We start from the raw sequence: 27,257 nt of genomic DNA on the forward strand, positions 1-27,257 counted from the left end.
GCCCTCTCATGAGATGCCAGAGAATGGGCCTGACGGTATATTCCAACTTCCTGATGCTACCGCCTCTCCTGGTTATTAACTGGTATCACAATAACGGCTCCTCCTCATGTCTCCAGCCACCACTACATGTTTGCAGGTTATCGGAGCCATTACAATAAATTGAATGGTAGAAAAGTGCCAGCCTGGTAATGTAATACACCCACAAGGGGAGCATATGTAGAAAGAAGTCCCAAACACCGCCAATGCACCAGCTTTATTTATGACGTGCCTTGTGTTCTGGGACTAAGCAAATATGTGTTGAGGAGACGTGTATAATGCTGTCTAGATATGGATGGATGGTGGAGGGCGGGGTTGACGCACTAGCTTCCCACTTCTGTTAGAGTCTGGACTCTCTCTGTTGTGTCTCTAAAGAGCTGACATACAACGATCATGTTACAGTCAAAAGGCAAAACTGTCCTCCTGAAACCCCCCTGAAACAGTGCAGTGCGAGGGTTAAAATCCAGACAACTACTATCCTGTTCCCCCAGACTCTGGCACTGAGGGGCCAGAAAGCTGCGAGCGCCGGCAGCCCCTCAGCTGACCCACTCGAACACAGGGTCACGCCCCTGGCCAAAAATGGCAAGGCAGAAAGCTGCTGGTCCCCCTGCCTGTGCTCTAAGAATAAACTGCCATGGCGGGGATAAGGTTACCTTGAAGTACCCCACCCCCGAGTCCTACGGTGCCTGCTGTACACCCATGATGGGCTGGGACCCGACACCGAGGCAACTTTAGGCTGGATCTGCCCTCTCTGTCTGCTCTCTGGTGTCTTCTTTCCCCCTCCAAGGTGCTGCCGCTTGGCCCTCTGTGTCGCTGGCACGCTCCAGGCCCCCCGAATGCGGCTCTTTTATTTTCCGAATTAAACCGTAACTACTGCCCAGGAGCGACAGTTGTCATATTACGGCACTTCCTTCTGGGGGGGGGGGTCTTAAATTCAAGGGACAAGATTCAAGAGAGCGTCTGCAGAGAAGGAAGGAGAAGAAGAAAAGCGTACAGTATTAGTCACTGTTTCTTCTGCAGCAGCATTATTTTGGGCTAAAGGGGATTATCTTTGGATGTGGAGATCCTGAAGCATCATGACTGAAGCAATCGAAGGTACCGTGCTCTCCTGTACAAGTCTGACTGAGTCACGTAATCTAAATATAAGGTGCTAATTTGTACAGATTCAGACAACATGACTGAGTTGTAGCAACAAGAGGAAGGGACCAAGTTAAGTTGACTCATCACGTTTCGACTTTTCGCTGAATTCGTTCTCACTTCGGGGTGTTTTTTCCGCGGAAACAAATGACTTGGATAAAAATACCTGACATTAAACGCTCTACACGGCTTGGGTGGTTAACGGCGCACTAGCTGCTAGTATAGCCACATTGCTGCCTTGTTGCTTTTATGGCATCCAGGGTGTGCCATAGATCCCAAGTTTTAACTGTCAATGAAATAACTAATTTACCTAAAGGTCTAAAGCGATCCTAAAGAAAACAAACCATGATTTAGTGGTCGGTGAACCATTTAATTTTCACTAAATAAGCCCTCAATTGTCAAAAGATTGACCGTTTTTATTGCATTGGTCAGCCTGCACAAAATTTGTGTTTTGAAGTTTTTGTTGCTCTAAGGAAGCTAAATCCTTTGTAATCTTCTTATAATTGTCACCAGCAAACTGTATGGAAAACTCGATGCTCAATGCTTAACAAATCAACCCTTTTAAGCTATAGTTCACTATATATTGCACTATAGTGCACTCTCTTCATTAATGGATTCAATTTGTGCCATAAGACCATAATACTGCATAAAGCTCCTGGTTAGGTTCTACGGGGGAAAGGTGGTCCAGAATAAAAAAGAAAACATCAAAATATTAATATTAATAAAATGTATTTAGTAAATGGGTTGCATGTCACAGGGTGGGGCACGAGCCCATTGCAAGAAAACGATATATATATTAAAAATAATAATAAAAATAATTATGTAATCCTTATAAAAACAATATTTGTAATAAGTAATATTTAGAAGTTAAGATAAATTAGAATGATAAAATGACTGGGAAAATCCTTTTTACCTTTTTATGGCCAAAAGACTAAAATTGTATCCACTGTACAACTGATGGTATGAGCAACCCATTCAAACATTCTGGACAAATGGACAAATGGACAAAAAGTGAAATTGAAGTGATTGTCATTGTGAAACACTGCAGCACAGCAGAAAGTGACACAACAAAATGTGTCCTCTGCATTTAACCATCACCCTTGGTGAACAGTTAATATTAATTTATGCAATCAAGTAGAGTTGCATGCTAGCTACTTTACAGCACACAGCCTAAAAATTACCACCAAAATATATACGTTCGATATTTATTTTAAGGACACATATGGATGGATTGGTCGTTTACAATGAACGCTGCATGGCTTTGGATGTGGTTAGTTGTTGTGCACTCAAATGTTAGTCCAGCTAAAGCGATATTTCTGGGTTTTTGGAAACAAATAAGCTCACAGAAGTCAAATAAAAATAGCATTCTTTTAGAGTCATCGCATCTGTGCCGGCTCCCAGTGGCTGTGCTGATTCAAGTTGCCATGGATATCAATCAAAGCGTTGTGGTGGCTTAAAAGGACGTCTGTGGCTCATACTTTTAAAACCCTGAGCAGCATGGCGCATCTGAGACCTGTTGTGCATCTCTCACCGCATAATGAATAGGGATTGACAACCGGGCTACGTCTCCGGGCAGAATCTCGTTATGGAAGGGCGCGCATGGACGGTATTTCCGGACCCACCGGGCGACCCTCTGGGAGCCGAGTGCTTGTGTTGTTTATCAGTGCCACTCCCCTGCGTGTGCTGCTGAAAGTCAGCACATGACTCTGATTTTGTCTTTAAACTGACAGAGCCGAGACGATCAAAGAAACTGGAGACAAAAGGAGACACACAGACAGCTGCCGGCAAAAAAAAAAAAGTGCACAGACTTTTTCTCTCCTTCCTTATGTTTCCACTACTATCATGTTCTATTATCTTCTGGCAATACTGGAGATGTACACACACACACACACACTCATACACACACATGCAGAGAAAACCGTGGAGGAAATGAGGAGTGGTTCTGCTGGAAAGCCCAGCTCTGGGAGAGAGTGTGTTCCTTGCTCAGCAGTTTATGGGACCCATAATCCCCCTCGCCTGAAGAACGCTAACAGGTGTTCCGAGCTGTCTCTCTCTCACACACACACACGCACCACAACACACAGACACACATGTGTTTGTGCTGTTTTTAAATATTCAAAATATTTTAAAGTCATAAAATTTCAGACCCTTCTTCTTGACCACAATGTTAAGACCAAATAAATCCCGACCAACATCTGCCATAAGCATTCTTTTATAGCTTTGTAAGGCCGTGAAATAATAAGAGGTAAAATATATTTTATAAATGTGTTATTAACTAGCCTGAATTTTTATTACCCTCGTTACAAAAGAAAGTATTTTGCACACTCTACAGGCCTTTTTGACAACCATGACATATTTAGAATAAAAAACATCTTATATTTGCACCAATACTTTAGTCTTTTATATTTTGTCACTAAAGATTAATTTTTAAGTCTTTCCTCATTTAAAACTTTTACAAAATACCATCTTTTCCTCTATTTGCAAAGACACGTGGTTCCCCCTTAAGATAAAAATACAAAACACACACACAACATCTATTTTCTGATTCTCGCTGCCACACTCCCCTCTCTCTGCAGCGACGACGGCATATCGCATTTAAGAAACGGTACACCTGCCTCAGGACCTCCTGGCCAGGAATCAGCCGCCTTCCCTCGCCAAAGTCGAGCGTTTTGGGAGGAGCTGAACGGGAGTAAAACGAACAGGCCAGACAAAGGTCACATGTAGCGAGCGAAAGGAGTCCTTGGACGCCAAATCAAATGGCACAAAGCAGGGATTTGTATCCACTTACACAGGGCTTTGACAGGGTGGAAAGATCGATAGATCAAAAGGAGCATTTGAATTTATTTATTTATTTGTTTGTTTGAATAAAAGCAACACGTTTCTACCTCCAGCGGAGCAGGACGCTCTTCTGAACATCTAGCCACATGTCAGCACTTCCCTCAGGATAATGGTCATTTTAATGGTAACCTAGCACTTGCCACAAATTTGGTGAACCTAATTAGTGAACCCAAAAAAAATCTTTAGTGTGAACCTCACTCTCATTAGCTGCACTTCCTTGACAGATTTGCTCAAAACTAAGGCAATAGTTTCAAACTGTCCATAAATCACTATTGCAACACCATTGCATCAGTAATTAGGGAAAGCATACTGCTGTGCTATTCAGCAAAAAAAAAAAATCATTTCTTGTCCATCCAGACACACAGTGCTTTTTATTTTAGAACATCATTGGGTCGGTACAAAAAAGGAAAACTGCCTTTTGCCAGAGGCTGAAATTTTTTTAAAGAAAAATTCACCTCACATATTTTTTTTTAAATTAAAGTTAATTAAAGATTCCATTATTAAATATGTTCAATTTGAGGGTTTATGGAAAGGTGACTACTGTTCCTACTTCTACTAACTTCTGTCTACTCCAACTTACTTCTATTCCTGAGCAAGATACTCAAAATTGTCTCTTAAGTAGTGGAACTGTTGACAGATAAGTTCTAAAATTAATTCTAAAATATCTCCTCCTGGTTTATTTTCATGCACAGACTCACAGTGGGCATCATCCAAATTCATCCAGTTCATTGAAAAAAAAATTCCTGCCATGTCCCTATTGACAAAAATTCGACCGATGGATTCAGCTTGAGTGAAAATTTGAAACTGGAACATCTGGTATCTGCTGATGTTTGTCTCAGTAATCCTCATCTCTTCTCCCAGCTCGATCCTCTACCACCACCACCACCATTCTTGAAACCAAGAATGGGGATGCCCTGTCCTCTACGGTCCGGGTGTCCAAGCGGACGGTGACCGATGACCTCTACTCCACCTTCAGCTCCCCGATGGCCTGGGTGCTGGTCCTGGCGCTCATCATCACTTGGTCCGCTGTGGCCATCATCATGTTTGACCTGCTGGACAACAAGAGCCTGAAGGGTAGGTCCAGCTCTGTTCTTGGGCTCTTACTCCTGACTCGAGTTGTTGGGACGTCTCCCCTTCAGACTTCCTCATGTTTTGCGCAGCCGGAAAACATGGGAAGGGCATTTAGCGCAGAGTTTAGTGTGCCGTGTAGACTAGTTTACACAATAACAACCATTTACTGGAGCTTCACACAGTTTCACCATGACTCACCACTGAGGTGTGAGAGAGATAAGGACAGAATGCAAGAAGCTCTTTGTGAGTGTGTGTCTGGGCTCTGAGAATGAAAGGAATTGGCCAGTTTCTGATGGCCCCTACAGTGACAGAGACAGATAGGCCTGTTCTTTTAACTGGGCACTCAGCAACTCTTACGTTAAACTGCAGTGGACAGTAATGTGGGTCGCGTTACGTCCAGCTGCCTCCGCCATGTTCAGGTTCATTAGTCCTTTGGCCTTTAATATCAGGTTTTCTTTGGGGAAGCTTTAAGTCTGTTGTCTGTGAGTCTGTTATCCTTGTCTAAGTATGTATAGATGGGTGACAAATTAAAGAAAACACATGAATAAAATTAGTGGAGATATGCAGTTGCTGGCATGGGTGGAAAGGTGACAGCAAATCCATACAAAATGAAAATCCTATCCTAATCATCTTACGATGGAACATCGCAAACCCGATTGTACGTTGATGACCCCATCCACAGGACACTAGCGTCACTGAATGGGTGATGAGTATGAAAATGACATGACCTTCAGTCATCTGATGTCAACCCTTATGGGAACAAAGTCATCATACCCATATACAGTACAGTAATGGGGTCGTCAAGGGTTTGGACACACTACAATACTGTACTTTTTCACCCCGACTGATATTTATGGTCTAAAAGCAAGAGAATGATGGAATGATGCAACGCTTTTACAATAAATGGAGAAGGTTTTTTTGTGTAATGATCAGTTAACCACATACAACCAGTAAATAAAAATAAAGGATTAGACATCAAGAAATATATGAGTATGCATGAGTATTACGATTTGTCTCTTTAAAGGACAGAACCATTATCAATCTTTGATCAGCCATAGATTTGGCCTCAGGGCTGGGATTTTGGTGGGACTGAAAAATAATGCAGTCTGAATTTGGCATTATACAACACTACTCTCCACTTGTCTCCAAGCACTGAATGAGGGAATATTTTTATAGGAACCATGGTGGCTTAATCAAACAGTTTATGTTGTGTCTCCCTTAACTTGTCACCCGTATGGATAAATTGTTGTCTACAGGTGTGACCAAACTTATGACGAAAGGATAAGCTTCTAGGCTTTAAGTACACAGGATGGTGTGGATGTTCTTTAGGAAAACTGCCATTTTTATGTCTTGTTTTAGCACATTACCATGTTGTCATCCTTACTCACTACATTTCACTGTCACCACAGAACATTTTTGAAACCCTTTTCAAAAGTGGGCAGCCTCGCTCATCTCTAATTTGGCGGCACACATAGCGCAGTCGTTCAGACCCACCCTCACTACCCCATCGCACACGTCACCCCGCCCCCATCAGGACATTTACAATATCGCTCATCTCTAATAATAAATCTCTACTCTGTCCATCCCCATGTGTCATCCTGTCTTCATCCAATTAAAAGCCCATACTTTATACTGTGACGACCCCTGTTTACCACCTGGTAAAGACTCTCTGCCTGCTGTTCGATGCTGTTGCATGGGTGTGTGTGTGTGTGTGTGTGTGTGTGTGTGTGTTTTTTCCATGTGCCTGATACGGGAGCAACTGCCACACGTTTCACTGCTTGTCTTTGTAATAATCCGTTTTAGGTGCTAATATTACAGGGTTATGACACGGTCAGGCTAGTTAGTCTGATCATAGGGTAATACTAATACAACCACCGATCGGAAGTAGGGTCTGTTCTGCCATAGCTAATTCGTCTCATGGACCAATGGTACAAAAACACTTCAATGACAATAGTAAATAATGAATTAAAATGATCTGTGTTCATAAACTCATAAACAAATTTGAAAAACATGACATGTTCATTCTCTGTAACTTGGGTCCATAGGACACAAGTACCTCACATTTTTTCAGAAATGTTCTAGGTTTTGTGTATTCTAATGTGGTGCACAGACAAACAAACAAACAAACAAACAAACAAACGCTCATACAGCCGATACAGGATTTAAACCCATAACGTGGCTTGGAGGCGTCTCTTCAAAAACTGAGTGTCAGAAAGTTCCTGCTGTAGGCATCAGCTTCGCCCACCACGTACACAGAACAACGTAACCCGAACTGTAAATCTTGTTAATCTGAGGATGGGCTTAAGACGAGGAGCCTGCCTGCAGAGGAGATGTAGCTCTCCTCCTGCTAATAACAGTCAAGTTGTTGCGCAACGCTCTTTAGTCGGGCGTGGTCATCAAACATATGCACACGGCGCCTTGGCGTGATGTACACAGAATGCACGGCGAATCAGGATGTCCCACAGCATTTGATGTGCACATGCTCTCGGATCCGCTCTTCCGCCTTTGAAGCGCGCCGCGCCAGTTGCTCCCCGCGGCATGGTGGCATGGTGGCTTCGGCCACGTCCTTAATAAGGTGTTTTGCTTTATTAACTGCATGAATTTTGGAATCTGACTCTGATCTTTATGAAGGACGGCCAACTCTCGAGAGGGCAAAGATAACGGCGGACAGGAGGCCTTCCGCGCAAGGGTCCGTGAAGGCGCGGTAACCCAGGCGGGCCACGTCTGCCGGGTATACCGTGCCTTCAAAGCATCGCGCGCTGAGCGCGGGAGGCCAATTATCGCAAAGTATGGCCAACGTTGTACGTCGCAGGAGGCGACCCGGTGACTATTTTCAGCGCTTCTATTTTTAAGCGCGAGTTACTCGCTTTAACAGCTACTGAAAAGACGCTTCTCTGCGTCAAAGGCCGTCGATGTAGCTACAGCCAGCGCAGATGAAAGGAACCTTCAGACTCTGCGCAAGCGCGGGCGTTCTGAGCCGCGCGTCACACGGAAGCGTTAATCATTCGCGTCTGAAAGGGCCGTCGACGTTTCTTGCTTCCGGGACTGGAGTCACGGCTCGCCGGCACAAGCCGGGGCGATTTCGGGATTTGCGAGATCAAAGGATCGTGGAGAGGAGCTCCAGTGCTTTGGTGCTTTTAAGGCTTCATTCGTAAAAAAAAAAAAGCCCTGCGAGCCTTTGAAGGCCGCAGTGGTCTAACAGTCTCTCGGCGGCTCTCTCAGCGGGGGGGGGGGGGGGGTGGGGGGGGGGGTTGTAGTGGCTAATGCCCCCTTAAGGCTTTTTTCGAACAGTCTTATTCGAATGGCCTCAAGACGTTAAAACAACACTTATGATGTGCAGGAAACATTACAAAAAATATATATATATATATATATATATATATATATATATATATATATATGTATTTTTTTTTTGTAATGTTTCCTGCACATCATAAGTGTTGTGTTATGAGGAATAAAAGAAGCCGGGGGGGATCAGTAAGTTTAGCCATTTACAGCGATAATGTCAGGAATTCGTGCGATTGGCCTTGCTTGGGGGGAGCAGGCGGCTGCATAAAACTCTCAGTAAGTGGTCACCAGCTTGTTTTTTTTGGTTTTTTTAATGATATGCATTTCTTCTCCCTTCCCTTTTGCTTGACATTTTAATAAAAAACACATTATAAAATGCAAAAAAAAAAAAAAAATTATAAAAAAACATTTCCCATTTTCTTTTCTTTTCTGGATGAAGGGGACAAATTAAGTTTTCCCCTCAGCACAAGCCACAGAGTCCCGGAAAAGCTAAAGCAACCCAACTGGAGGGGCACCAAGTCTATTGTTGCGTCTGGAATGAAGCATGAGCCAGGAGTGCCAGCGAGGGCAGAGAAGCCGCTCTCTTCATCGCCGGGCCTTAGTCATAAGTGCGACGGACGCTGTCGCGGCGCTTCGTTAGCTCCGGAGAGCGAGGGAGGACCCCGGGAAGGCTCGCCACGTGACTCCCCCGAGGTTCACGTTGCCGGGCGACTTTGAGTCAAGGCGCCGCTGTTCCTGTCTTTAAGAATTTGCTCGTTAGAGCGCAGGGAACTGGCAGGCCGGGTGCGGGTGGACTCGCCTCTTCGCCCCCATCGCTGTCTGGCCTTCGCCCTTTCTGGCTGGCTGAGGTGACCACATTCTCGCGGGTTTAGGAAAAGGGGGTCAATTGAATGAAGCTTTTTGAACTTTTTTAACTCATTAATGAATTCGTCACCGCTTTTGTTTGTGTTCCGCAATAAATCTGATAGATTTAGATCAAATTTAGATGTGCTGCACTACTGCCCTCTGATATTACCGTTTGTAATATCTTAATAATTGTCCAAAAGTCATGGCTGATGAAATATATTGATGAAAATTTACACTACCATTTTTTTTTACATTTAAACAATTGTTCTGTTTCTTAAAACGGGTCAACGGGTCAAAACTCCGTCGGTCCAGACATCGACCATGATGTAGCTGTAAATGGCTTGTAAAAGAATGGACCATCTGCAGTGTTGGCAGGAACTACATAAATATCAATTTCAGTAACGAAACCCGATGCATGAATGAATTTTAGTGCACATAGTGTCATCTGAGGCTCTAAATCATCATCATAACTCGGGGGTACGTACCGGACTCCTTGGGAGATCTCTATCTTGGCACCGACCAATTTTTATTGGAATTGGGACAAGGCGTTTAGACCCCATTAGATTATAGACAATGTTCTGATTATGATTATCTGTGGATTACTGAAGGGTTTCAAATCATTTTCCTCAAATTGCCACTTTAATTCCCAATTTATAACAAAGTCGGTTCTCAGCATCTTATTAAATATGAGAAAGGTCAGACGTGATTAGTGTTGATTTCATACTTGACAAAGCTGCAGCATCTCATATTAAATGGATCAAACTTTTCAGAAACCCCATAAGGTCTGACTCTCACATGCTGGTGTGTTGATTAATTTGTGGCATTAATCTGAATGCAATTTATTCCCATTACCTTGAATGCTAACACACCTAAAAGGGTTCTTCACATACAGTTTTAGTTCCTTATCCATGTGCTTACCCATGCTCGAGATCTGGTCTAATGCTGGAATTAAAAGGGCCGATTTTGTCCTCCAATGCGAATGTGTTGCATGTCACCCCCGCATGCCTGTCGTGCACTGTGCATAATGCTGGCCACTGTGATGAAGGCTCACACTGTGCCTCCTCTCTGCTCTCGTCCAAACAGGACCGCGTGCGCCCGCTGCCCGCAAGGCACATAAGGCAGCCAGCAGCCTTAGAGGCAAGCCACCCCACCATCTTGCAGTTGTGTGACACTTGAGTGGCACCTAAGGCCACTTCGCATGTCTGCTTTTTACAACTAATGGATGCTTTTATTGTACTAACTGGATGCTGCTCTCGGAATGATTTGGCATGAAAATGACTTGAATGGCTTTGTTTATGTATTGAATATGTTTTTTTTTGGCACTGCGGCTCTATTTTGCATTTGTTGCATGGCCAGTAAACACATGGAACGTCCAATAACGCTTTGAATTCTATGGCCCGGGGCCAAAAATCACTAACATCGCATCGGTTGTGGTACTTGTGTATTGCGTTTGTGAGTTTTGCATCGTTTGGTGTCGACCTTGGTCGAGTTTCGCCTCGGCTGCTGCATGCCGTGTTGCGCCGTTCTCTGGTCTCGCCAGAGCAGGTGTCATCTGGCTACTGCAGACAGACAGGCTGGACGGGTGGTAAACGCTCCTTCAGAACGTCCCAGAATCCCATCTGACCACCGCTACCCCATCGTGACCGCGGACAGACAGAGGACGACCATTGCACGCTTTTCATCTGTGCCAATAAAGCGATTAAAAAAAAAAAGCACTTTTCATACAGACCTCTCCTCCACACATCCATGACTCCTGTCCACATGTATTTCTGTGTTCTTCGTCTGTACTGACATCATGTAACAATCATCATGTGTCATCTGTACTATGTCATACGCAGTCAATATTTTATGTGGTTAATGGTTTTGAGGGTTTTGATGGTTGTATTTTGCTCATGCGTGTAAAAGCAGAATTGTGCGGCCACGACCTGCATTTCCATTACAGAGTTGCACAAAACGACTGCAACATTTTTGAAATGCTGCATCCTCCAACCAGACATATTCTGCAAAGCATTTTAGCGAAATTGACACATTTGATTCAGTTTGGCTCTGGCTTTGTGTCTGTGGAGTTTTCCTGCCCTCCCTGAGTTGGTGAGGGTTTTCTCCACATTTTTCTCCCAATGTCTACTAGGTGAACTGATGATTTTAAATTGTCCATGGTGTGAGTGTGCGGAATTGTGAAATTCCAATTCCAAAGGGTTAATGGAAACGCAGGTAGTGAAAATGCCTTTTGATTCCACATTTGAATGCCACTGTGTACATTTAGGCTATTTTCTGGTGCCCAGTTGAACAGTAGCTGTTGAAGAGCAGCTTTAGATGAGCTCAGGTTTACTTCCTGTGGGCTGATATGTGTGAGTCTGCTTTAATTTGTGAGGGGAGGGTTAAGTGTCCCGTTTGAGGAAAGGAGACAGTCACATTCATTATTCTTCCACAAAGGGATTTCTTTCCCTCTCGAGTATTTCACATTATTCGCTATGGTTTGAATGTGAAGACGTTGCTGATAAGACCTGTTCCACAAACAGCTCACACAGGGGCCATTCCAGAAATGACCTCCGACCCTGTGAAAGCCATGAACGAAGCAATGGAGGAATCAACTGACTGGATTGGCACGTTCTTGGGTGCTGTGACAAGCCTCATAGCACCAGAGGAGCTGGACGAAGGTATATTTAGTATATGTAATCCACACCTTTCTTCAGGATAGTACCCCAACTTTGGTCCTAATGGCCTGTGGTCTTCCAAACATTATAGTTATTCACTTTTTTTTTAAAAACAAATTGGCTTGATGTCATCTTATGTCTCCAGATGTCAAATGTTAGTAACATTTGCAAGGCTGTAGGTTATCCAGGTAAATAGAAATATACTGTTAAAGATATACTTATAAATATATAGTTGTTTTTGCCAAAGTACTGGTTCCTTAAGCCCTCCTGTAATTGGCATGCATAATTTGCTCAGAATTGGGAACTGTACAGCGGGAGACAGTGAAGCCATGTAGAGCGCCGCCCTTCAGGACCAGAGTTGAGGTTCTTTGCTTTCGAAACAGAACGTGAGACACCACCGCGCTCTGGACAGCCTTTCGCACTCAGCCGCAGAGGTTTTGATTCAATGAGTCAGACAAAATGACGCGTGTGTCTGTGTGTAAAGCAGAGGTGGGCAGCCATGGCTCTGGAGGCGCTGATTTCCTGCTGACTTTCTTCCCAGCCTAAGGTTAACTCCGTCTTATTCACTAATTGACTAATTAGTGAGGATGGGTGGGGGCTGGCATGAAAACCTGCAGGATGTCAGCACTATGTGACTAGTTTCCTCATCGCAACAGCTATTTATGCTTCATAATTCACAATGGCTGTGTGTATGTGTATATATATATATAGTTACTAGGTAACGAGGTAATGTTCACGGCAACACTGAGACTATACACTGTCTTACAGCTTCACACATCGAAGACCTTTAAGATGAAGACAGCGAGGCTCTGTACCTTTGCGTGTGATGATACGTAACGCCATGTGACATGGGACAATAATAATGCTAATAAAATCAACCATAAAATGGAACGAAATCTCCTCTCGTGAATCTGTAGAGATCCTGCCTCACCCCCCTGGAACACAAGCACAGACAACAGCTCATTATAATACACACACACACACACACACACAAACACACAGAAGAGTTCCTTGACACAAGAAAGCTTTTGGGGTACAGTTTTCAGCAACCTAACAAGGCACATCCAGTGAAAGCGAAATAAATAATATCCTAAATGAGGTCTTCCTGCAGAAAAATCTATAGTACAAGGCAATTATAGCTCTCAGACGCACCACACATTCGTCTTAAGAGTCCAGAACAGAGAGTTCCGTCTGAAGTTAATCTCATATTTGATCTTTTTCTGCTTACACATCCGTTTGTCCAAGCAAATTTGCCGTACACCGAAAGACACGCTTCGCCCATCCCGAATAACAAGTGTGCATAAATCACAGGCCGTGGGTCATCCTGCTGCTACAAAAGTACAAAGCCTTCGCAGCGGGAGCGTCGGCGCGCCCCAGGTCTCCGAGCGGCTTCATCAGAGCAACTTTCACCGCGGACGGAGAGAAACAAAGGAGGGGAGAGATGACTGCTTCGGTCTTTTAACTCTCGACGGCCATCGAGGGCCGCGGTTTACGGCACCTTTCCCAGGCACCTGCGCCAACATTCTAATGAGCGAGGCCCGGATTCGCGTTTAACAGCTCGGTGTGGCCAGATCTCGGGCCAAATTAATATTTTAGTGGTCTCACCGTAGTTTGAGTGGGCAGATCAGTTGGCGTAATTACCGACACTAGAGTTGAAGTTTTTTTTTTAGCCGGAACAAAGCCCTTGTATGCGAGAATAGAAAAATGGCAGATATTACTATAAATTGTCCTTCATGCCTCACACAAGACGGCATTAGAGATTACAGATATTACCATTTTCATAAAAACACGTTTTTAACAGATGATATTTAAATGAAAAAATTGGATATGAGAGCAGAATTAAAACAGTGAAATGTTAAAAAATCAAATGTAGAACAGGATCAGAAATATATTACACACAAGAGAATAAATCAACTACTTACATCACTTATCTATATAGAATTTTTACAGAACTGACCTTTTCTTGGCATATACAGGTTTGTGACACAGTGAAATAAAATATGCATTACTATCAACAAATGCCAAGCACTCCTCCCAACGCATTTTCACATTTTTGGATCAAATTTGATATTGTTCAGAGGGATTTAAATTATAATTTTAAATGCTATTTTCGTGACGGTTTTGAAAACAAAATAAATACATTTAACCTTGGGTCCGCATATAATATCCATATTTTCATATAAGCAATTTGCAGACTGCACAGGTTATATTACAACCGCAGACTAAATATTACTCTCATGATTGTACTATCACGTAGTGGGCTAAAGGGTGATGTATTCAATTCAGTGAATTGAACAGAGCTCATAACATTCAACAAATCAACCAAGACACACACACACACACACACACACACACACACACACACAGACGAACAAATAAAAAAAAATGAAGAAATGGAGCAATCCCACAAGAAATCAGGCGCTGAACACTTAGAGCTTTTCACAGTAAACACACACAGTGTGCACTCAGGTCTCTCTTTTTCACACAAACGCTCACACACATTGTAAAGAGTGACAGAAAAGAAGGAAATTGAGAGAATAGGAGAGAAAGGAAAAAAATCTAGGTGTTCCGGGGAGAAGGAGAGGACTGTTCTTCAGGGACCACTGACTGAATGCGAGGAAGGCTGGTGACAAACAGCAATCAGGTTGCCGGCAGCAGGCTTCCTACTGACAGCAATTCCACTGTGGCCACTGAAATCCTTCAAACACCTTCTAAACAGCTGCAGCCATTTCACTTCTATTCACTTTTATTTGTACAGCACCGTAGAGCAGTGCTCGTGGTCCCAGCTCACGAAAACATCTTCATGAACAAATGAATACAGAGGTGAAGTAAACGCGGATCTCTGTAAATGAATTCTTTATTCATGGTGGGAGGAGAAATATTCAAATCGGGCCATTTAGAGCATTTAATATGAAAATGTTGGTTGGTTTCTTTTCATTATTGGTTGTTTGAGTCAAGGCTCAAAGGAAGTGTCAAAAGAGGGTATGCCACACGACTATGGGGTACAGTGAATAGTTTATTAATGTAAATTAATAAATTACTTAGGAGGAAAAAGAAGGTCCAGTTCCCCACACTAAAACTCAAACTAATAACAGAAGGAGAAGGAGAAGGAGAAGGAGAAGGGCGTGACATGGAGACAATCGGGAAACAGAGAGACAGTCCGTCGGACAAGTCCAATTTGTCAACGGATATTATGGACCCCCGAAGTTAAGTGTAAAGTGAAAGGGAAGTAATTGTCATTGTGAAACACTTTAGCACACACGGTGACACAACGAAATGGGTCCTCTGCTTTTAACCATCACCCTTGGTGAGCAGTGGGCAGCCATGACAGGCGTCCGGGGAGCAGTGTGTGGGGACGGTGCTTTGCTCAGTGGCACCCTTGTGGATCGTGATCCAAACTGGCAACCTTCCAATAACGGGTCTGTGTCCACTGCGTTTAATTTTGGAGTCATATGAAATTGTTACTATTGGCAACATAAATTAAACATAAAAACATAAATTCACAAGACGAAGAAAGACGAAACAGAGCAAAAAAAAAAACATAAGCCAGTTTGTATAATAGACACCCTTACAAATCATTTCTAATGGTCAGGGCAATTTTTCATTTTTTATTAAGAACACAATCATGGAATAATCATCCACTTTGCAGAGAGCAAGGAATCGGATTACAACAAGATGGCCATGCAGGAGACACGTCTTTTAAATTGTCAGTCACCGGTACTGATTCATTATAACTGCAAAGAGCTCAATGTACAATGCAGATTATGGTGGCAAATTCTCTGAACTGACTCCTGCTAGCCCTGCCTTCATATATACAGTACAGGCCAAATGTTTGGACACACCTTCTCAGTCAATGTGTTTTCTTTATTTTCATGACCATTTATATTGGTAGATTCTTACTGAAGGCATCAAAACTAAGAATGAACACATGTGGAGCTATGAAATAACTGAAAACATGTTTTGTATGGTCATGAAAATAAAGAAAACACATTGAATGAGAAGGTGTGTCCAAACATTTGACCTGTACTGTATATATGAAGAAATGAAAGTTAACACAAAAGCGAATTTATAAACACTACAATATTAGCAGCATTGGAAAATTAAACTGGCCAAATTCACACTAGTACAGTATTTAGCACATCAACAGATGTGGGTTCAACTACATCACTATTTCAAACTTTGACAATGACAATCTATTATTCTTTTTGTAATAGTTTCTAATCAACCCCATGTCCTAGAAAGATTAAAACATTTCTAAATGACACTCTAAATGTTTATATGCAGTAATTTAAGACAGCAATGTGCATAAGATGCAAACATTGTGCATCCCATATAGGACTGTAACACTAATGCACAAATGCATTTGACAATACAAGCAATTCTCCGGCCATCAGGAAAAACTAAAAAGTGGAATCATGCAGGAGCAGACATTTAACGAAACCTCTGACGTGGGTCCACAGAGCAGCCGGCCCCAGCGCACCAGCAGCCTGGCTCTTCTAGTCAGCTCATCATCAGGCGGACATGAGACATGAGACTAATCGCAGGGTCTGAATCAACACAATGCGCAACACAATGTGCACCCAGTCAATCAGGACAGATGATGTCCAACACTCACACATGGGTGCTTCACATATGCACCCCATGCAAATGTAGGAATCAGAAAATCAGACTTAACACATTAACAGTTTTCTTTTTTTTGCAGAAATTGATACCTATAGTTACAATTTAATATAACAAATGACCAATAATGACTAGAAACCATAGCAAAATCCAACCAACAGTTTGATTTTTAGTACACAGAATAATATTTCCCCTCCAGTCAAGAATACTGTTGCCTCCTGGTTAAAGAAAAATAATGAGTATCCTCTCATTCATTTATTTTTATGCAATAACCAATCATGTCCAACTTGTGCACAGTTTATAAAGGGGGGGTTGTAAAATGTGCCATACGAGACAAAACATTCAGTCACACAATAATGACACCTTTCCTAATCATTTGATTATACAGTACCTGAAAAAAGTCTTGTCGCTTGTGTACAAATGGACCTCAAGTGCCACTGAAATATATTTCTAATCAAGAAATATAAGATTGTTAATTTTATTCCCAACAAATTTTGTAATAAAATTTCATTACAAAACGAAACTGAAAGCATTCTAATATTCAAAGTTGGTAAAGCCCACTGAGTCAATTTTTGCAAACACGTAAGTGTTGTCGCCTTGTCGTATGAGCTTCACTGGGGGTGAGCTGGGGGTGTATAAAAACACCCCCAGAACACTAGACCTTCACATCAACTGCAACTAGACCTCTACAAACATGCCTGAGATTCACCCTGAGACTAAAGTGTTGATTATGAAGAGGCTGAAGACCAGATCCACTCCTTCAATGTGTCTCAGCATCAAGTACAGAAGATAAAAAAAAGATTTGAAGAGACTGGAGATGTTTTTGGCAAGCCCAGGTCATGCAGACCCCGCAAGACACCTGATCGAGAGGATCGTGTGGCATTAGCCAAGGCCCACAGCCTGCTAAAAGCATGGATGCTGGAAAAGTGGCAGAAGGTGAATTTTTCAGATGAATCTTCTGTTGAATTACACCACAGTCACCACAAATATTGCAGACCTACTGCAGCCGCATGGAGCCGAGATTCACCAAGAAAACAGTGAAGTTTGGTGGCAGAAAAATCATGGTCTGGGGTTACATCCAGTATGGGGGTGTGTGAGAGATCTGCAGGCTGGAAGGCAACATCAATAGTCTGAAATAGCAAGAAATCTTAGCTACCTTTTATGTTCCCAACCATAAAAGAGGCCACATTCTGCAGCAGGATGGTGCTCCATCATAACCTTCCATCTCCACTTCAAAGTTCCTCAAGGCGAAAAAGATGAAGATGCTCCAGGATTGGCCAGCCCAGTCACCAAACATGAACATCATTGAGCATGTGTGGAGTAGGATGAAAGAGGAAGCATGGAAGATGAAACCAAAGAATATTGATGAACTCTGGGAGGCATGCAAGACTGCTTTCTTTGCTATTCCTGATGACTTCATCACTTCTTAATTTGCTGACATATTTTTGTATTTTCAGTAAATTTGTTTAATTTCTGCATAGGCGACAAAACTTTTGTCATGCCAAAATCTTTTTTCAGTGAAACAAATTAATTTCAATGCATTAAATATAATTTAATGCATTTCAGGGTTTCAGCTTTTCATATGAGTTATTTCGAACACCAATTGATTCATTTGATTAATTAAAAGTCAGGTTAATAGCAGGTGTTTCTACAAAATAGGTAAGCGACAAGACTTTTGTCAGGGACTGTATATTGTTCCATAAATTTTATAGTAAATTTTACCTACTGTGCTCACACACTCACATACACATATCTATGCCTTTTTAATGTATGTACCCTGTATTTGAACCAGTGCATTATGAAGCTGTAAATAAAAAGTATTTTACATTCAATTTGTCTCATAAACCAATATCTGGTGAAATATAAGGAACAGACTAAACAGAATATACAAATAGCATGAAATGAAATAATAATACTCCAAATGAATTATATTAATTGTATTACATGTATTACAATAGAGATTACATGTATTATACAAACTTTCATAGAAACTATGTAGATCATATGCATAGAGAATATGTTAAGATTGGAATATTAAATATTAAATAGGTCTTGTACATGTACATATATGTGCATATAGAATGTATTTTATATTAGATGTATTGTATGAATGTGTACAACAAGACCTTTCACTCTTACTTATATCCACCAGTCAAGTGTGAAATATACTCAGTGGCACACTGACATAATTTAATAAGTTTTATAAGTGAGATTTAAACGCAGATGTTCATTTGTCAGGCTCAGAAAGTAGAAATCCCTGTAGGCCACAATCACCCCAGATCACAGTACAACAACATCAGCCAGCACAACAGCATCTGCATCAATTCGTAGAAGTAGATTCTGAATTCTGTTTTTTTTTTTTTGCTGAAATTGATACCTATAGTTACAATTTAATATGACAAATTACCAATAATGAAAGAAAAATCCAGCCAATCATTTCATTTTAAGTACACATAATAATATTTCCCCTCCAATCAGGAATAGGAATAAATAAATTATTCTAGTTATAATTAAAGGAGAATTCTCTCACTCAGTTTTCATAACCACTAGTCAGAGTCCCAAATTGGGACACTGCGTGCAGGGCAGGGCTAAAGACACTCACCACATACTAACACTTAGGGACAGTCACCAATACACCAAGAGAACAGAGGAAACCTGGGCCAACATGGGGTGAACATGCAAGCTCCACAAGATCTGAGCTTGGAAGTGTGAGACCACTTCAGTAATTATAAAAACACCTTACTTCAAATAGGTTAATTGAGATTATTGAATATTATTGAATGATTGAATTAAATCGTGTTAGAGAATGAGATTTATTTTCAGCACATTTGCTTGCAGTTGGCAGAATACACCGGTGAATAAAATTGTTCCTATTTTCTGTTGTTTTTGTCACCTTTGGGGGTACAGGGTGCCGTAATCTAGATGTTTGACATTTGAGGAGATACATTTTTCTCTTTAATTAAGTGACATTCCCCACCCAACGCTCCTCTCCTGTGAAATGTTGCACTAAAGCAAGGTTCTGAGCTCGCGTTGTTGTGCGGCTGCGGCGTGTCTCCTGTTCTCAGGGAAATGAGAAAAAAAAGTGCCTTCAGAGACGGGCCATTTTCTTTCTCCCATTCTTCCTTTACGGCATGTATAATTTATTCAGCACTCATCAAAATTTCACAAGATCTATTTTGTGGCTTCCTTTCTTGTATGTCGACTCTAATTCTCATTCTCGCTCTCTTTCTCTCGCCCCTTTCCTCTTTCTCTGGCTTCATTTAGATGTGACACCCCATCCTGTGAGGAAAAAAGGTTTGTTGGGATCAGATTTGTAACAAATCCTTTTTAAATGTTGTTTGGTTAAGCAATTTGTTCTGCATTCATCACAGTTACACTGTTTTTAACAACAAAAGCGATGCGCAATGATTTCTTTTATCTATGCAGAAAATGCTTCGGATATTGCAAATGTCAGCTGTTAAGCGGGGACGATACACTGATGACTGCAATATGCAGCAAATACAGCTGCAAGCAAATACACTTTCCATTTCTACATGTTTCTTTAACATGATGACCTGATGATTAGATGATCGTCTCAGCCAAATCTCAACCAAAACGTGAAAAAGGCTGAGAGTTTCATCCTGTTTGGACAGCTGAGCTAAAGTAGCATTATTTAATTTTTGGATTGTGGTATAAACTTTCGGCGACAATTGATAAACATTTGGATTATGAAAGTGAAGTGATTGTGAAACACTTTAGCACAGCACACGGTGACACAACAAAATGTCCTCTGCTTTTAACCATCACCCTTGGTGAGCAGTGGGCAGCCATGACAGGCGCCCGGGGAGCAGTGTGTGGGGACGGTGCTTTGTTATGGTTTGCTCATTAGTTCATAGAAGAATATAACGAACATGTTATATTTTACACAGACAACCTCATCAATTGATAAATTCGAGAAAAATAATATGTTGCTCCGGTCACTGAATATATATATTGATAAAACTGTTCAGTGTGTTAAATCTCTTCTCCCACATTGATGGATCTTAAACATGCTGTCCACCAAAAAGTAAAAGAGCCTTTCAGTCTCTGCTGTCTGAAAGCTCAGTCTGTGGATCCATCAGAAATGATCTTAAAACTCAAAGGACCCAGTCATGGAGGTTGTCAATCATCAAGCCAGTTGCTCCATAGCGAGATCTGAGAGGAACCAATAGGAAGTGGCTGAGCAAGCATTTGACTTGGACCAGACTGTCCTTCTGGGGCAGTGGTGGCCATGCAGTTAAGGAAGCAGCCCCATAATCAGAAGGTTGCCGGTTCGAATCCTGATCCGCTGAGGTGCCACTGAGCAAAGCACCGTCCCCATACATTAGCAAGGGTGATGGTTAAAAGAAGAGGACACATTTCGTGTCACCGTGAGCTGTGCTGCAGTGTTTCACAATCACGTTCACTTTTTTTCTAAGCACTAGGATTTTCTCAATATGAGAGAATTAATTGAATCAAATCAGAATATGAATTATGTTTTTATATGAAACTGCATCAAATAAAGGAAATTCTACCAATAATGAAGACAAAAAACCAAAAACTTAATTGCCTAATTTCGATATTTCCCCTCCCACAATAAGTATATGCCAGGAGCTGCGTGTGTAATTAACACAATCCGTAATCATCTCGGTTGATTCTGAAAGATTTTGGCTTGACTCCCACCCATCATGAAATGAACATGGTGCCTAAATGGGACGATGCTCCAAAGGCCCTTCGATGTGCAGAAAGCTTGCATCATTCCGCACAATGAAGCGAGGATGATGTGAGGAAAACGAAGCAGATGCTGGGGTGGCGCGATGATGCAACAAACGGTCTGACACATTATTCCTTTGCCAAATTCATTCTGTTTGGAAGTCGCAATGCTTAACCACACACTTAAAAAAAAAAAAAACGAAATAAAAAAATGAAAGCATTTGGCTTCGACCGGCATATGCGGAATAACTCGATAACTCATTCATCAGCCGTGTCAATGACCCAATCAGTGTTTGTCAGGTATGGACTCAGTCACACAAACTAATCCATCACCTCTTTGTTTTACAGGGGAGTTTCTGCCATCCAGAAAAAAAGGTTTGTGTTTCTTTAATTTATCTCTGTCTTCTGTGTTCTAAGGATGGCAACGTAAATTCTTTTTGCTTTCCATGATTAATGACAGTGAACAGACGTGGAATGATTGCCAGACAATGGACCCCGGGCCACCTCTGAGTGTTAATTTCATGAGTCAGTAAATAATTTGCTGTCTAATTGGGCTCTCATAGCCAATCAGATGGTGGGCAAGGCGCTCGTTAGCTGTCATTAGCAAAATGGAAAGAATCGGCCATTTAAGCCTCTACAAGCCGAGAGAATGCATCTTAATCAGGATTTATTCAGCTTTTGTTTAATCACCGTGCTGCACATTGCAATATCTGTTATTACGGAATCATAGCACGTCTATGTATTATTTTTATTATTCTCTATCGTTTCGTAATGTTTTTGTCTTGTTAGCATGTAATCATAAATGTTAAGCATGCCTTTTATGTAGCTTTTGTTGCATTTCATTGTTGGCAAACACCATGCTTGCATGCTTGGGATGTTGGAATACATGTAACATATGTATTTATTTAGACTGACAATCTGTTTAATAATGTAACTAATAAATAACACATTTTGAACCATTTGAAAGTTAATCATGATCAATTTTAAGACGAAAGCGTGCATATTTAAAACTATTACAGAGACAAGGGTCCCCGGAGAGTCCCACTCCAACCCTCTTCCCAATCCACAAAATGCACAGAGGCATTGTTCTTCCTGTTGAATCTAACAAGTGTGTCAACTAAGGTGATTCCACACCTACCGCACTTGTACCGGGGGAATGTTGAAGTGGTTCCTGCTTTCTCCACTGCAATCCTCTGTCTCTTTTACTGTCAGCAAGACAGCTGAAATCTGACTGACTGACTTGTCCCACGTAGAAACTGTCCAACCCTCCATTTGTTTGCCAGTGGCATTGCTTGCAAAAACTGTGTGGATGTTGAATCATGCTGGTTTCAATGACTACAGCCATCAAATGTTCTTATGGCGCTTGCACCGCATAGCTGTCAAGATTTTACACTCATACATGGACCCACAATGTACATTTTTCACTTAATTGTGCAACCACATGCATATGGAGACATGGGTGAGCACTGATCTGCTACAGTGATTTGCACATGGCAGCCTTGCAATAGGAAATAGGAACGTATTGACCCAAATGTAAGACGACCTTTTTTTAGGTTGTGCAGTTAGTCATTTATTAGAAAACCTCTTTTTGGTTGTATTTTATTTGAAGATAATGAAGATAAGGTACATGACTATTAATTTAAATACAGTAAATAAAATTAATTTCTTTAAATCAATTTATTTCTCTTTTAAATTAATTAGCCACATTTAAAGTGCAAATATATGTACGAAGAAATCCTGAAAAAAAACCTCTCTTCATCCTTCATCCAAATAGTTTTTATGTGTATAAACCCTGAAAGTAGTGTTATTTCAGACATACTATGAGTGGGAAAAAATGAATAAAAAAGTCATATATTTGGGCCAATACAGTACAGCATGCATCACATTGTACAGTATGCATATAAGCCATTCATGCAATACACACACACACACACACACATTCATATTTAGTTAGATAAAGGGGACTCAGCTTTAGCGGAACAAGCACCATGATAGTAATGAAAGTGCTTGTAAATCTTGCACTGGGCTGCACTTTTTCATTTTTATGCCTCACACATGCATCTCCTCCCCTGTACGGATCTGTCACTGACCCTCACATTAAGATAAATAGCTTTGTGATGCAGTTGCAGAGTTGCGGGTCCAGGACCTGGATGAAGAGGAGGAGGAAGAGGAGGAAGAATTTTTAGATGAGGGCGAGGAGGAGGGGGAGGAAGAAGAAGAATTAGAGGAGGAAGAGGAAGAACTAGAGGAGGAGGATGAGGCAGACGAAGACGATGAAGAAGTAGATGAGGAGGAGGAGGAGGAGGAAGATGCAGAGATCGCAGATGAAGAGGAAGAAGAAGAAACAATTGAGGATGAAGAGGAGGAAGATGAGACAGCTCAGGCGGCTGACAAAGAGATGGAAGCTGAAGAATCAAAAGAACACAAAGCTGAGGTTGAGGAGGAAGAGGAACAAGAAGAGGAAGAACAAGAGGAAGCAGATACTGTGGAACCAGAAGAAGTAGATACTGGGGAACCAGAAGAAGCAGATACTGGGGAACCAGAAGAAGCAGATACTGAGGAACCAGAAGAAGCAGAAACTGGGGAACCAGAAGAAGCAGAAACTGGGGAACCAGAAGAAGCAGATACTGGGGAACCAGAAGAAGCAGATACTGCGAAACCAGAAGAAGCAGATACTGAGAAACCAGAAGAAGCAGATACTGAGAAACCAGAAGAAGCAGATACTGGGGAACCAGAAGAAGCAGATACTGAGAAACCAGAAGAAGCAGATACTGGGGAACCAGAAGAAGCAGATACTGGGGAACCAGAAGAAGCAGATACTGGGGAACCAGAAGAAGCAGATACTGGGGAACCAGAAGAAGCAGATACTGAGAAACCAGAAGAAGCAGATACTGGGGAACCAGAAGAAGCAGATACTGGGGAACCAGAAGAAGCAGATACTGGGGAACCAGAAGAAGCAGATACTGGGGAACCAGAAGAAGCAGATACTGAGAAACCAGAAGAAGTAGATACTGAGGAACCAGAAGAAGTAGATACTGGGGAACCAGAAGAAGCAGATACTGGGGAACCAGAAGAAGCAGATACTGGGGAACCAGAGGATGAGGATACAGAAGAGAAAGCTGAAGAGGAAGAGGTGGCAGAAGCAGCAGCAGATGTGGACGAGGAGGACGAGTCAGAGGAGGCTAAAGAGAAGTCTGAAACAGACACTGATGAAGATGTGGAAGCCAAAGATGAAGAGCCAGCAGCTGTCGCCGTTGCGGCTGCCGTTGCCACTGACGCTGCAGCAGCTGCCGCCGCCGCCCTCGCCGCTGCTGATGCGGCCGCCGCCGCCGCTGCAGATGCCGCCGCTGCCGCTGTGAAGGCCGCCGCAGCCGCCGCAGATGCTGCTGCTCTCGCCGCTGCTGCAGCGGTTGACAATGCTGCAGATGATGAGATGAGCAAGGACATATCTGATGGTGAAGATGATGATGATGATGATGATGAAGCCAAAACCATACCGGCAACTGAAGCAGGAGGTGATGACGATGATGAAGATGACCAAAAACTTCAAAGTGAAGACAAAAATGATGACACTGACACCTCTACAAATGTTGCTGATGACAGCCAAGAAGATGATGGTGATAGTGACATGACCATTGAGTCGCCTGATGATGAAGATGGTGACATGGAAGAGAAAGTTGAAACCACACAGCCTGGTGAAGCTCACATTCAGGATGGTGATGAAGAAAAAAGTGATGAAATGACTGATGTCGATGACAAAGCCAGCAGTACAACTGACATTGTAGATGAAGATCAAGATGATGATGATGATGATGATGACGATGACAAAAAACATGAAGATGATGACGATGAAAAATCCAATGTAGTTGCTGCTACCGATGACACTGAGGATGACCATGCTGGTGAGGATGACCAAAAAGATGAAGATTCTGACCAAACTAAAGAAGAGAAAGATGATCATGGAGACATTAAGGATGACGAGGATGATGCTACCAAACCTGCTGATCTACTGAAAGGTAAGAATGATGACAGTTGCTGATACAGATGAGGAAGACACTACCACTCACCCTGTTGACAGTGGCAATGAGGATGATGATGAGGATAATTAGTCCTAATAGTCCTATCAGTAATGATTTTGGACTTCATGTAGACAGTAGCGATGAAGATGTTTTAATAGGCAAAGATTGTTGAGGTAAAAGATTGTGATGTTGCTCCTGCTATTTTAGAAGATGAGCCCAAAGAGAGTGATGAAGATGCCAAAGATGAGAAGAAAGATGATGATGATGATGATGCTGTTCACACAGGTACTGAGAAGTTGTTCTCCATCTTCCTCAACACACTCATACATGCTCATACCTAGACCAGTCCCACCAGGATTATGCTGGTTTCTGTGAAATTGCTGGATGTTGATGGAAAAATCGTTTCAACCTGTTTCATTGCGAGTGAAGCAGCTCTGTCCTCAGCAGTCAGTGTTTTTTTTTTTTTTACTAAACGTGTCTGCATTCATTGTTTCGATTGCTGTATTGCAGTGTCCTGAAGGAGGTGATTCTCTGTACTAAACCCATGCATTTGTTCCGGATAGTTTACCTGCAAAACTGAAACTAAGCCAAAAGAAAAAAATCTATTGGAGTATCTGTGTTACACATCATTCCTATTCACCTGTTTACATCTGAACATTACATCAACATTACTACATCCATTAACATGCATGCAGCGTACATGTGTTCTGTTGAGATTTCAGGATTAATACACAACGTTTTATTTGCATACATTTTAGCAACAGGAGGCTACCTAATTTCATAATAATTACGTAATGACTAATGTACAATGCAAGGAGATTTATGTTTCAGCTTTCGTTATGGCCATTGCTTTTTTAATGTGGTTTTGTTTTATTTCATATGAGGGCCCTTGCATCAAATGTAATCAGATCTTGTGACAGGGAACAGAAGTAGGGTATTGTTAAACAGTCTTGTGCTTTTAGTTCCCTCATAATTGAAACATTTTACAGCATCTCCACATGACTGGATGGATTGCGTTATAAAATTAATCCCTAACTGGACCTATAACAATCTGGCTGCATTGGCATTAATATGACACACACATAAAATCTAAAGCTGGGCAGACCGGCTCTGAAAGTCGGCTAATGTTATTAGGGAGCGTTCTGGGGGAGGCAGGCAGTCGTGGCCATGCGATTGTGCGATTCCAACCCCGAGCTGAGTGCTGGGAGGGGCAGTGGGCACAGCGCTGGGTGGATGCCAGGGAAACGCTGCATGAGGAGCACTCTACTACAGCTGGCCCAATAACCCTCCCTGCCAAACTAGATACTTGGACAGGTCACAGAAGGACGTGTGGACTCTGGTTTTCATGTGTTTTGCTTTGTACTAGCTGTAGTAGGAGTGGTGGCAGTAGCACATGTCGTTGCAGTCGCAGCAAAATACTACGCACTTAACCTCTAATTTGCTATGGGTTACAAGAAAATTGATGCATTGCATCATTTGTAAATGTAAACATCTTGACATTTTTATTTTTTTGTAGAAATTAACAAAATTATTTTTACGTGTGACAACCACTCCATAGTGTGATCAAGACAGAGCTGCTGAACTTCTTATTTTCTTTATTTATCAGGATAAAATTTAGGGATGTGCTGTTTGAGTTTCACAGTACAATTCTGGTTTGAAGACTGCAATTGTGTGAGATTATAAAACGGAAATTAAATTAGGAGTATATTAAAACCATACTGAAAAAGCTGTAACAAAAAAAAAAAAGAGATTATGCAAAATTAATGTGGAATCAAAATAATATCAAATAACATGACACAAAGAACATTAACTGAGTATTAAGAACTAAATGATGTCATAAAACCAAAAATAAAAAATTGACATGATACTGAGAATGACAAAAAAAAAAAATTAAGAATAAAAAACCTTGCCATGAAACGGGACTGATGCAAGTTGCTGAAAGCCTCACTAAGTTAGAGAGAGTGCACAGAAAGCCGAACAATAGCAAGTGCTTCCTGAGCACAGATGCCAGTTAAAGCAGCACACAAACACACACACA

At 41.8% G+C, this 27,257-nt stretch overlaps 1 protein-coding gene across 8 annotated transcripts in view; it reads left to right on the forward strand.

The window, feature by feature from the left end:
• Window positions 1-701: 701 nt before the first annotated feature.
• Window positions 702-27,257, forward strand: part of trdn (triadin) — a 53,487-nt gene continuing 26,931 nt past the window's right edge. For 5 of the 8 annotated variants that reach the window (XM_029002414.1, XM_029002418.1, XM_029002415.1 and 2 more), the window contains exons 1-9: window positions 702-1,131; window positions 4,873-5,085; window positions 6,702-6,740; window positions 10,300-10,353; window positions 11,736-11,873; window positions 19,755-19,784; window positions 21,549-21,575; window positions 23,324-25,216; window positions 25,427-25,504. In XM_029002414.1, the coding sequence (XP_028858247.1) occupies window positions 1,113-1,131; window positions 4,873-5,085; window positions 6,702-6,740; window positions 10,300-10,353; window positions 11,736-11,873; window positions 19,755-19,784; window positions 21,549-21,575; window positions 23,324-25,216; window positions 25,427-25,504 (2,491 nt within the window). In that variant the 5' untranslated portion in view covers window positions 702-1,112. The remainder of the gene's footprint in view (window positions 1,132-4,872; window positions 5,086-6,701; window positions 6,741-10,299; window positions 10,354-11,735; window positions 11,874-19,754; window positions 19,785-21,548; window positions 21,576-23,323; window positions 25,217-25,426; window positions 25,505-27,257) is intronic. The other 3 variants (XM_029002421.1, XM_029002419.1, XM_029002420.1) reach the window with 3 other exon arrangements.

The sequence above is a fragment of the Denticeps clupeoides genome, chromosome 14 (genome assembly GCF_900700375.1).
Source record: "Denticeps clupeoides chromosome 14, fDenClu1.1, whole genome shotgun sequence".
In the NCBI taxonomy this organism is placed as follows: domain Eukaryota; kingdom Metazoa; phylum Chordata; class Actinopteri; order Clupeiformes; family Denticipitidae; genus Denticeps; species Denticeps clupeoides.